The sequence below is a fragment of the Notamacropus eugenii genome, chromosome 4 (genome assembly GCF_028372415.1).
Source record: "Notamacropus eugenii isolate mMacEug1 chromosome 4, mMacEug1.pri_v2, whole genome shotgun sequence".
NCBI lineage: Eukaryota > Metazoa > Chordata > Mammalia > Diprotodontia > Macropodidae > Notamacropus > Notamacropus eugenii.
Window position 1 is genome coordinate 33,734,186 of NC_092875.1, and position 13,108 is coordinate 33,747,293.

The 13,108-nt window shown below is 40.6% G+C and overlaps 1 protein-coding gene across 2 annotated transcripts in view; it reads right to left on the reverse strand.

Moving 5' to 3' along the window:
• PTPN11 (protein tyrosine phosphatase non-receptor type 11) overlaps positions 1–13,108 on the reverse strand; it is a 65,310-nt gene that overhangs the window by 42,261 nt on the left and 9,941 nt on the right. For both annotated transcript variants that reach the window (XM_072600401.1, XM_072600402.1), the window contains exon 2: positions 1,669–1,791. In XM_072600401.1, the coding sequence (XP_072456502.1) occupies positions 1,669–1,791 (123 nt within the window). The remainder of the gene's footprint in view (positions 1–1,668; positions 1,792–13,108) is intronic.

Below are 13,108 nucleotides of genomic sequence, written 5' to 3' on the forward strand. Positions count from 1 at the left end.
ATAAAAACTTATTTAAAAAAGAGTTGCTGTGGTCAAAAAGATTCATCTCCCTGTAGCCAAAGTGATAAAGAAGCCTTCCAAGCTTGAAGAGGCTGGAGACATATTGGACGATCAGTCCACGACCACATGCCTAATGGCTTTTCTAGCTTGGTAGGAGATGGGAGGCCAAGCTAAGTAGGATCTTTTCCAGGTTTTGTTGTAGTATAAGCAAGTAGTAAAATACCTCTATTTGAATGAGATTAAAGAAGATCTTCCCCCTCCATGGACAGGCCTGCCCACTGAGGGAAGCTTGATTAGGGGAGTTGTTCTGTAGGAGGGTCCCAAGTACCTTTTGTTTTTTTATTGAGACACTGGGTCAGGCAGTCATGACTTCTGGCTCTAAAAAATGTATAAACACTCTGAGGGTGAGGTTTTACTTTGGGGTTTAATTTTTGGAAGAAGGTTTGTGCGCCAGAGGAGAGTCTGGGAAGCTGCTAAGCAGCCCTTCCCCCCTTTCAAAAACCCAGATGTTAATGGTCAGGCAGTTTGGAAGCGCTATCTGTTGATTTTTGATTTCTCTGAAATTTTTATTTTTATTTTCTCTGATACCTGTGCTTGATTAAAGTGATTGTTAACCCCTCAAAAGCTGCCTTTCCTTTTCAAGAAGCAGATCAAAGAACCTATGGGAACAGGCTCCCCTGTGTATGTTGGGGTGCTTACTGATACAGGAGATAGCAAACTCTTCTGACCATTCAGAATCCAAGGTCACCTCCACACTCTGATGAAATAGTGGATGGTTTCCATTTAAATAAAACATAATTAAGCTTCAATGGAAACAGAAAAACTACAATAACAGAGGTAGCTAGGGGGCTCAATGAATAGAGCACTGGAGTTAGGAAATCTTGAGTTCAAATCTGGCATCAGACACTTACTAATTGTGTGACCTTGGGCAAGTTACTTAAATTCTGCCTCATCTGTAAAATGGGTATAACAATAGCACCTGCCTCTCACGGTTGTTAGGATAAAATGAGCTAGCATTTATAAAGCACCAAGCACAGTGTCTGGCACACAACAAGTGCTACATAAATGCTAGCCATTATCATCCTCATCTTCCTCCTCATTAAGATTATTATTAAATAAACCAGGTTCCAACAAGGCTAGGATCAAGAACATATTTGCAGAACTTTAATTTATTATTCATTTCCTTCATTTCCCCAGAGCTTAGTAGTCACTTGCACAGTTTACTGACTTGAACTGTTTCTGGTTGTTACCAAGAAGTGGCATCTCAGTGGGGGAGGAGGAGGAGAAGAGTAACTGGAGGAGTACTCTGACCTTTCTGTTAAATGCAGAAGCAGAATCCCCACACCTCCCAAGCAGGATGCACAAGTTCAGCCTTTGGACCAATGTTCCTGCTTACTCTTCAAAAGAGACAGGCAGTGAAGCTTCCAAAATATTTTAGTTAATATTCAAAGGCAGTAAATTGTTGAGGCCTGATCTCATTACTACTCAAGACTCCATAACCATTTCCTAGCAAAGTTCCCTCTTCTGATGTGCGTTATCATCAGCTTTGGAGTTGAAGGATTTGGGTTCAATCCTGACTCTGTCTCTCCACTTTCATGGATAAAAGGAGAGTGTCAAACTAGACGGCCCCTGAGGTCCTTCCTGGATACAGATCTCCATTCAACTTACCTAACAGAAAGTGTGAAGTCTCCCGGATTACTCTTACTGGGCCTGGCCAAGAAGCTGCCATCAACGCCTCGTGTCAGCAGTAAATTTTCTGCTTCTACTCCAGTGATATTTGGGTGAAACCATCTTAGAGAGAAAAAAAAAAGAAGGGGATTTTAAACCATATTTCCCACACTATCAGAGGGAGTATAAGTAACTGATAAGTCATTGACCAAAACATAAACAAAGAAATCTACCATGAAAATGTATCACCTCTTGAATATTAATCCATTAGAGTCAGAAACTTTCAGCAAGAGAACTTCCTTCATAAATACCCCAAATGGGAATGGAAAGAAAAATTTATGGCATACTAAGTAGGTCCAACTTATGTCAGCCTTAATTTACAGAAGTGGCAATAATGTAGAAGGATCTAATTTCAAATCCTCCCTCAGACATTTACTAGCTGGATGATCCTGGATCACTTAAGTCATTTAACCTTTCTCTGCCTCAGTTTCCTCATCTGTAAAATGTGGTTAATAACTGCACATAGTTCAGAAGGTTATTGTGAGGATCAAATGACACAGTGCGTAAAATACTTTGCAAACATTTAAACCACTATGTAGGTCCTAGCTATGACTTAATTATAATTTATCATTGAATGTAATTCAACGATAAATTGATAATGTCTGTGACAATGTTCAACGTAAAAGAGATATGTAATAATGCTAACTCAGGAGGCCACTTTGTTATGAACTAAATGAACTTTTAAGGGATTTCTCAACCAACATTATCCCAATTCAAGTATGATACAAACAGCTGAGGTGCTGCAAGCCTTGACCACATCTGTATGATATCAATTAAGGACAGAGAAAGCATGATTCTTCATACTGAAATGTTTCTGAATATCCATGAGCTTCCAGGTGTGAGTAGAATCCCCTTTCCAATGAAGTAAATTGCAACCATAACAACTCCTCTTGTGACTCTCATCCATGTCTTTCCATAGATCCCACCCTGCGAAGCCACCCAACACATTGAAAGCTCCTCTAGATCTGTTACCATTACATGGATATCAGTATCACACACAGGCCTGTTCATGATCTTTCTATATGACTAGCCCAACTCCTTTTACTAATTATACATATGTAATTATGCATATATGTATATAATTAAATATACATGTATAATTATTCTGTAGCATGTCTTTAATGCCACTTCTTAAAGGAAAGCAGTTTGGGAAAAATGAGCTGAGACCAGTATCTTGGACCTTAAACAAAAAGCTCAAAATGAATACGCAACCTGAATGTTAAAGGGTGCATCATAGAAAAACTAAAAGACAACAGGGATCTAGAACCTTTTACTACTATAGACAGAGAGGGAACTCTTAACCCAACAAGGGATAGGAGGATCACAAAAGATAAAATAGATAATTTCAATCAGACAAAATACGCAGATTAATAAGGGAAACTAGCTAGCTTAATAAGGGACACTGCTAACTGAGAGAAAAAATCCTTTCATCAAATATAAGTGACTAACATCAGATAGGAAATTAACATAAAAATATAAGACCAAGAGCCATTCTCCAAGGATGAATGGCCAAAGAATAAAAAATTCTCAAAAGAAGAATAGTAAACCATTACCCATCTGAAAGATTGTTTCAAATCACTACTAAGAAAAATGCAAATCAAAACAATTCTAAGGTTTACTTCATACCCCATAAACTGGCAATGATGAAAAAAATGCAAATAATCAATGTTGGAGGAGCTGTAGGAAGCAAGGTACACTTACTCAAACATTGTGTGTTGAGTTATACACTGGTTAAAACCAAAGTGGAATCGTGTTCAAAAAGTGACTAAAATCTCCATACTCTGATCCTGAGATCCCACTGCTAGTCATTTATCCTCAGGAGGTCAAAGACAGAAAGATAGATCTCATATACGTCAAAATATTCACAGCTGCACTTTTTGTGGTCATGAAGAACTGTGAGGAAAAGTGAACAGCGATTGACTAAGGAATAGCCAAACAAATTGGGGTACATCAATGGAATATTAAAAGCAAATTCGGAGAAGACTGGGAAGACTTATATGAACTGACACAAAGTAAAATAAGAACCAAGAAAACATACATACAACATACAAAATTGACTACAATAATGTAAACAGAAAGAACAATAAAACTGCATGTTATATAATCACAATGACCAAGTTGGACTCCAAAGAAGAGCTCAGGAAATACAACTGCCTCCCTTCATTGCAGGAGTAGAAAACTATGGGCTGGGGATACCATATATGCTGTCAAAACTGGACAGTGTAGGGGTTAATTTTGCTAAACTGCTTTTTTTCTCCCTCTTTTTGTTACTTTGTTACCAAAAATGGCTCAAGGGACTAGGGAGGGGAAAGAAATAGAAGCAAAATGTTTAAAAAAAAAACAACCAATAAAAAGAAAAGTAGGTTGAAGTCACTGCAAAATGAAAGATTTGCAAGATAGTATCTCAGATCTTAAAAAAAAAAAACAAAACAACAACCTCTACTTGAAAAACAGGAAGAAGCTGACAGGCAGCACCAAAAGCCCCCACAAAGGAAACCCTCAGGAACACTCGGATGCCAAGGTCAATGTCCCCTCTTCCTCCTCAGGCGGGCTTAGTGGTGCCAGAGCTGACCCAGGGCCCCAAACACTTGCTACTACTAGACCCAAGAGGTATTACTAGACCTCTCCACCTCATCCTGGCCCCTCTAGCACAAAATCCTCAACAAGCAGCCCAACAATTCTTTTTGCAAAGACAGAAGATTTTGACAAAAACTGCAAACAAAACAGACCTCAATGGAAAAGTCTGAAAAAGCAAAGGAAATACAGGAAGAAGATGCAAAGGGTGCTTCTTTAGAAGAGGCACCAGGTAAACACTAAAATGATGCAACTAACTGAATGTCATCAAGAATTACCAAAAGGGATTCTCAGACACAATGGGCCTCCTGGATGAAGAAGGGGCCTCATGACAAACAGAATTATAAAAACTAGAAGTTAAGTTTTTGGGTGGAAGAAGAAATGGTCCACGTGGAATACTCTCAAGAGCTACAAACGAGGTGTCCAGAACAGTTCACAGCAGGGGCCCCCAAAAGAGACCTGGAAAACAAGTGATTGAGAAATGAAGAGAAAAGCCTGCTAAGGCCACTTTCATACATTGGAAAAGGAACAAATAGAGGAAAAAGAAGGAAAAAAACCTTTCACTTGTCCTCATCACCTTACACCTCATCCTATATCTCTCTTCCCTTTCTTCCACAATGGAACCCGTAGAGAAAAAAAGGTAGTCTGTGCTCTTCTACAAACACAGTGTAACATACTTCCTCTCTTCTCTCTCACTTCTCAAGCCCTTCCAATCTGGGTGTTCCAACAGCACTCAACAGAAACTCTGCTCCATGGTTACTAATAATTTCTTAATTATTAAATCCTGGAAATTTTTCTTGGTCCTCGGAAGCAAGTGACATCACTGGCCAAACCCTGTTCCTCAATACTTTCTTCTCTTTCGATGTTCATGACACAGCTCTAGAGACCCTGGTTCTTCTCCTGCTCCTTTGCTGGGTTATCATTCATGCTGTGCCCTCTAGCCATGAGGGTCCCCCAGTCTTTGAACAAGGCCTTCTTTTCCCTCTCTATGTTCTCTCAGTCATTTCACCAGTTACCTGAGCTCAATTATGATCTCTATGCAGATGACTTCCAAATCTGCACATCCAGCCTTAACGTCTCTCTGAACCTCAATCCCTCTATCACCATGTGCGCAGCAGATATCTCCAACTACATAGCCCATAGGTATTTCAAACTTAAGTTGTATCTAAAACAAAACTCATTATCTCTCCCACATCTCATCCTCCTCCATTTCTGTGGAGGATACCACCACCCTTCTAATGACCCAAGTTCCAAAGCTCAGTCACCCCTAAACCATACTATCCTTCGATCCCCAAGTCCTATGAGTTGTCAAGTTTTGTCCATTCAATCTCTACAATATTTTTTGCATCCATCCTCTCCTCGCCTCATTCAGACCCTCATCACTTCTCACCTGGACATTACAATAGCCTCCTAATTATCTCCTGCTCCTTCATCTCTCCCCTATCCAGTGCATCCTCCAAACAGCTGCCAAACTGATAGGCCTTGAGTACAGATTCAACCATGGCTGTCCACTGCTCAGGAAGCTCCCCACTGACAAAACGCTAACTCCTCTGCCTGAAACTTATCAGCCCTTCACCATCTGGCTTTATGCAGTCTTTTCAGACTGATCTCATACTGCTCCCCCTTCCACACTTTAGATTCCAGTCACACAGGCTGACCTCCTGTTCCCCACCCACAGCACTCCATCTCCCTCCTCCAGGTCTTTCCCGAGGCTGTGCCCGGGACTGGAATGCTCTCACTCTTCATCCACACCTCTTAGAATCCTGAGCTCCCTTCAAAGCTAATCTGAAGGGCCATCTCCTCCTATTCTGATTCCCCTTGTTGATAATGCCTCCCACACCAAAATTATATCTATTTTGGATTTATGTTGGATTGTCTTACCTACTAACATGCTGTTCCCCCTAGTACAAGGTAAGCTGCTTAACCAGAGACTGTCTGAGTTTTTACTTTGTTAAAAAATCCCCAGGCCTAGTGCCCAGCACACAAGTCGGTAAGTCGGGGCTTAGTAAATGTTCACTGACTGAACCAGTGCACTTCCAATCTGCCGCTATCCAAATGACTCCCACTTCTGTTTGTCTGCTCACTATCCCTCCTCCCTAAGTCTGTTTCTTCATCTGTAAAATGAGGGTAAAAATACAGATTTCAAGGGTTATTGTGGGGAAAGTGTTTTATAAACCACAAAGCTCTAGAGAAATATAATTCATGGTTATGATTATCCCAACAAATTCAAGTTAAAATAAATTTCTTAAGCACCTCCTGTGGATAGCTAACAAGGCTATGCTAAGTATCAGGAATAGAGGCTATGTGAATGAAAGGAAAGAGACAGATGCAAAAAGTGCTATGGAGCTGAGTGGACCTCAACAAATCTCCCATACTCTCCATGCAAACTTCCTCACCTTCCCTTATCATCCCAGCACATGATAATCTCTACACACACACACACACACACACACACACACACCCTCACACACCCTCACACACCCTCACACACCCTAACTGCATCTTGTTCAATGTCTCCCCAAGTAAACTGCCAACTCCATTAGGGTAAGGACATTTTCTGCTTTACTATGTCCTGCACAGTAGTTTACACATAGCAGGCACTCAATAAATACTTATTGGTTGACAATATTAATAACCACAAGATAACCCCAAACCCAGGCCTGAGAGGTTATGCTCCAAATAAATCAGACACTCACTTAGTTCAGGACTAGAATTCAACTTTTAATGACCATTAAAAATGGCATTCCAATTCTCTAGAGTATTATTTCCAGGTGGCAGCCAGCTGAGCTCAAACTTTGTCACACCTCAGTGTTTCCAAGTCCCCCACAAGGCATCTGGGGCAGGAGAAAAGAACTCAGTGCTTGTTGTCCCCAGTTAGCGCTCCTTCAGTGAGGCCACTCACACTCCAAAGACCAAGAAAATAAAGCCCTTCTCTTTAGAGGCAGACAATTCACTTTTGCCCATAAGACCAACAAGGGGCCAGCACCACACTGCCGGTGGCATTGTGCCAGACCCTTCTACTCCATTACTGCCATTCAGTACCATCCACAGCCTGGACCCTGTTCAAGGAGAAAATGAGCTCCAAGGCCCAGGCAAACAGCCAGGGTTCAACCTGGAGGCAGGAGCTGGCTCTACCCACTGCTTTACAGACCAGCAGGACAGGCCTCCCACAAAAATCAATACAAGAAAAAAGAAAACATTATGGAAAGATAAATAAAAATAATCTAATAGGAAATAACCTTTCATAGGTCCCACTAGTCCTATGCAGCTTTGTGAAGTCCAGGAGAGGTTACAGAACTAGGAATGAAGGTACTTTTAAAGAGGCTGTAAAGTACAATGAGAAGAACACTGCGCAGAATCTGAAACTCTGGGTTCAAGTCCTGGCTGGGCCACATCCTGATTCAGCCATGTGCTCATGCCATAGTACATTGCTTTATTCCTCTGCACAGTGCCTGGAACATAGTAGGTGCTTCCTAAGTGTTTTTTGATTGACTGGAGAGAATTTACCTCAACTCTATCACAGTTTTGGTCAAAGTCTCTGGAGGAGACAAGAATCAGTCAGATAGACTGCAACACGGTTGATGGTCAGACTCAAAGGGCAGTTTTTAATGATTCAAAGTCAATATACCAAGAGGTCTCCAGTGGAGTAGTCAACTGATCTGCATGAATTTAGCCAGCCCTGGGCTGCTTAACACTTCTGCCAATGTCTCAGACAAAAACTTAGATGGTATGCTTGTCAGATTTTCAGATGACACGAAGATGGGAGGGATAATTAACAATAAATTAAAAAGTCAGGATGCAAAAGGACAGAACTGGGCTAAATCTAATAAGATGAAATTCAACAGAAATAAATGTAAAGTCTTATACTTGAGCACACACACAAAAAAACCTCAATTTCACAAAGATAAGATTGGGGATGAATAGACAGACAGAGATTGTTCTAAAGTGTAAGTTGACCAAGTCAGCTGTGTAAGGTGCTAAACTCATCTTGGGCTTCTCTAAGAGGGACAGAGCCTCCAGGAAGAAGGAAGCACTTGTCCCAGTACACTCTGTCCTTAGCAAACCTCGTCTGGAGCACTGTCTATTCTGGGTGCCGTGGCTTAAAAGGGATGTTGGTAAGCTGGAGGGTCCCCAAAGCAGGGCAACCAGGATGGCCAAAAGTCAAGCTCCTGTCATAAAGACTGGTTGAAAGAACTGGATCTGCTTAGCCTGGAGAAGACACAAGGCAGGACATAATAGCTTCTCTGAATATCAGCAGGGATGTCACAGGAAGGATGAACTAGGCTTTTTCCATTTGGCCCCCAAAACCAGAAGCAATGGATAGAAATTGAAAAGAAGCCAATTTCAGCTCAAGGGAAAACTTCCTAACAGTGAGAACTGTCCCTAAGTAGAAGGGGCTGTCTGGAAAAGTGATGGGCTCCTCTTCCTTGGCAGTCTTCAAGCAGGACTGGTCAATCACCTGTTGGGGATGTTAAGAGTATAGATCCATCTGTGCCCTTCAACTCTCAAAGATAATAATACTTATACCATCTACCTCACAGGGTTATTAATAAAAACTACTCCTATAACAGTGCACGATTTACAAAGCACTTCTGGAGAAAGTGCTTTGCCAAATGTATAATGTTCAAATCTCACCTCTGACATTTACTACCTTTGTGACCTCAGTCAAGTCACCTTACCTTGCTGGACCACAGTTTCCTTAAATGTAGAATGAAAGGCTGCTGGTGTCTCTTCTGCTCTACATCTATGAGCCAACGATCCTAAAGTACTTAAACTTCCTGGAGGTTTGAGTCACTTCATATTCACCAGATTGGTAAAGATGACAAAAAGGAAAAATGATAAATGTTGAAAGAGCTATGGGAATATTAGATATATTAACACCCTGTTAGTGGAGCTTTGAAATGGTTCAGCCATTCTGGAAAATATATAATTTATTATATATATATATATATATGTATAAAATATAATTTGGAAATTATACTCACAATTTGACTACACTACACATACCAGTGATAACACTACTAAGCCTATACCCCAAAGTGATCAAAGAAAGAAGAAAAATACTCATGCATACAAACCTTTAGAGCAGCTCTTTTTATAGTGGCAAAAAACCAGAAACTGTGGGGATACTCATTAATTGGGTTTTGATTGAACACATGATGCTATGTGAATGTAGTAAAATGCTACTATGTTATAAGAAATAACAGAGGACAATGTCAAGGAGACCTAGAAAAAAAAAAACTTGGATGAACTGATGAAGAGTAAAGTGAGCTGAGCCAGGAGGACAATATAGAAAAGACGAAACTTTCATCAACAACCAATCAGAACTCCAGAAAGCCCATAATGGAACATGCTATCCACCAGGTGATAGATTCAGGGTGCAAAATGGACATCAATGCCAGAATTTCTTTTACTTGATTATATAACATTTGTCACAAGAGTTTGGGTTGTTTTTTTTTTCCCTATGGTGTGGGGGCAGAGAAGAAGAGAATATAAATTTTTATTAATCTAAAAAAACTAAAATTTAAATTGAAAAAAAAATCAAGAAATCTGATGAAATAACCTCTGAGATCTATATTCAATACTATAATCAACCTGAGCTGCCATTGTTACCCTGGAGCAAGAGATGTACCCAGTGATTCTCTAATTTTCCTGATCTAGCATGGTATAACAACCCACAAGGACAGAAGAATGCCATTCATTTCTATAAGGCAAAAAACAATTCCATTGTCTCACCCAAGCTCAGATCACAAAGGAAAAAGTCTTCAGTGACTTCTCTCATCTCCTATTACACAAGTGCAACACTGAGGGTGCTTCACACCATTTTCCTCTTTATCCCCAAACATAAACTCTCATTTGGTGGTTAACCAGAACAAATCTACTTTTGGGTGGTGCAACAATTCCCATCCCCTACTCCCACCCTTGAAAACTGGCTGAAATACACCACACGGTATAGACACGTTTAGAACAATGCAGCTTCTCCCTCCCTTGGCCAGCAGTGGGGTGTCCTGATAGGGTAAGGGAAAGAATGGAGAACCAAAATTCCCCAAAAGAAGTTTTGTTTCCAGACCCATAATGGCCTTATTTTTTTCCCTCAATTTTCCATGGAAAGCCCCAGTTCAGAGAAGGCCAGTATTGTTCTTCATATAAGCAAGTCCAAAAGAAAAAAGAAGAAAAAAAGAGGAGCCCCCAGTCACAGCCAGATTCCATTTTTAGCCAATTATCAACATGACAAAGCTACACAAGAATGCCACAGTTAACTGTGCTGTCACTGGTACACAAAGGGCTTCATAAATGAGGTGACCAAAATAACAAGGCTAGCCATTGCCACAAAGGTGAAGAAGTGCTGCAATGAAAGACAAAATAGAAAAGCATCTCCCATAACCAGGCCTAGCAGAGGCCCATGTGATGGGCATGCCAACAAAAGACTGGCCAAAAGTAGTGGGGGAAGGCAGAAGCTTTCATTTGGCTGGGGAAGGAGAAATAACTGTAAATGGTAAGGCTCAGGTTAGAGGCCTCTCTGCCACTGACTCAGGAAATTTTTAAGGGCCTGATTATTGATGAAGGAATTGATGTCCATATAAGTTTAATGGTGGTGGCAAGGTAGTCTATAGAGCTAACTCACAGGGGCTGGCCTGGATTTAATTCATGTCACATCGATTTAAATTCAGTCTAAGTCACTAGTGAGAAGACTTAATTATCATTTTTCTACAAAGTTCATTCTTGTTATTTGACATGTATTCTTCACATTTCAGACATAATTTTAAATGCACCATATGCTTAAAAGCCATGATTCCTTTTGATAACTTTTCCAAATAATTTTTTATAGTGATGTCAGAAACTCTGTGATTATTTGATTATTTTACTTGCAAAAAATAACTAAGAACATGATTGCTGTCTTCAAACTTTTGAAGTTACTGTGAGGCATTCATCTCTAACCCATGGATATTTAGAAAATGTTTTTGCCACACTATGTTGCCATCCAAAACAACATCTGCAGTATTTCATTTCAATAACTTGTCCAAGATCACACAGGGAGTAAATGGCAGAGCTGAAACTCAAACCCAGGTCCTCTGCCTCTCAATCCAGAGCTCCTTCCACTGTATTACACGGTTCAGAACTAGTTCTAGAGCAGATATACTTTATAAAATGACATAATCACAAGATCTGGGAGCTGCAATGGGACATCAAAGGCCATCTAATCCAACCCATAAACAGAATTTAAAATGAGTTCCCTCCCACATGCGCTCTCTCTCTCTCTCCTCTCTCTCTCTCTCTCTCTCTCACACACACACACACACACACACGCACAGCAAGCAAGAGATAATGGTGTATTGTGGCCTATTTATAAAGCTTTTAAGAAAAGACTGCATAAACTGTCATTGGCAATCACATGATTTAGCCTTTCTGCTTTTTTTTTAAGGACAGGCCCCAGATCTGTGGGTCAGGGGGCAGAAAGCAAGGGAAAGGGAAGGAATTGTTTCTTGGGAAAGGATTTCTGGGCCAAACAAAATGTATCCATCATTAAAGAAAAAAGAAGAGACTAACATGCCTATACTCGTCAACAACCACATATTAAGTGCTCATGTGCCAGGCGCTGTGATAGGCAACAAAGACAAGAAAGACCTAGACAACACGGTCAAGATCCAAAAACATTCTTTCAGGATAAAGAAGAGGTTATTAACCATTTTTGTGCCATAGTGCCATTTGGCAGTCTGGACCCCATTCTCAGTATGTTTTTAAATGAATAACATAAAATACATAAGATTACAAAGGAAACCAGTTAAACTTAAAACTAAAACACAAAATGTATATATGTGTATATACATATATATATAAAACTCATATATATAATATACATACGTGTAAATAAATCATATACAAATTTGTGGGTTTATATACATATATGGAGGGGGTGTAGTACAAGTTCAGGGACCCCAAGTTAAGAATCTCCAGGCCTAGAGCACTGGACTGAATCTAAGATGAATTTCAATAAGGATAAATGTAAAGTCTTGCACTAGGACACACACACACAAATCAACTTCACAAGGACAAGATTCAGAACAGCAGTTGTTCTGAAAAAAAATCTGGGCCTCTAGTGAACTGCCAGCTCATTGAGTCAGCAGCATCAGGTGGCAGCCAAATGCCATCTTGGGCTGCTTTAAGAGGGGCAGGGCTTCCAGGGAGGGAGAGGGAAGTGCCAACCCCTCTGCACTCTGCCCTCAGCAACCCTCATGTACAGCATTGCGTTCAGTCTAGGTGCCATGGTTTCAAAAGGACATAGTAAACTGAAGAGTGTCCAGAGCAGGGGAACCAGGATGGCCAAAGGTCTGGTGTCCCTGTCGTGAAGACTGGTTGAAAGAACTGGGCATGGACTCAAGAGAACATGATAGCTGTCTTCAAATATTTGAAGAGCTGTCTGTGGAGGACAGACTAGACTTGTTCCACTTGGGAATAAAGCACAAGAACATTGGGCATAAGCTGCAATTTCAGTTTGATATCTGGAAAAACTTCCTAACAATGTCCCAAAGGGAAATGGCCTAGTAGAGGTGGTAAGCCCTCTCCTTGGAGGTCTTCAAGCAGAAGTTGAACTACTCACTACTTGACAAATATATTATTGTGGGGATTCCTGTAGTGAAGGGATTGGATTAAATGGCCAATGAGGTTCCTTTCAACCCTCAAATTCAGTAATTCTATGTCTTGAGGATGACTCTAATGTTGCAGATGCTGGTCACTGGAAAAACAGTGGTGCCCTCAATAGAAATGGGGAAATAAGTAAGAGTGGGCTTGGAGGAAAAGGTAATGA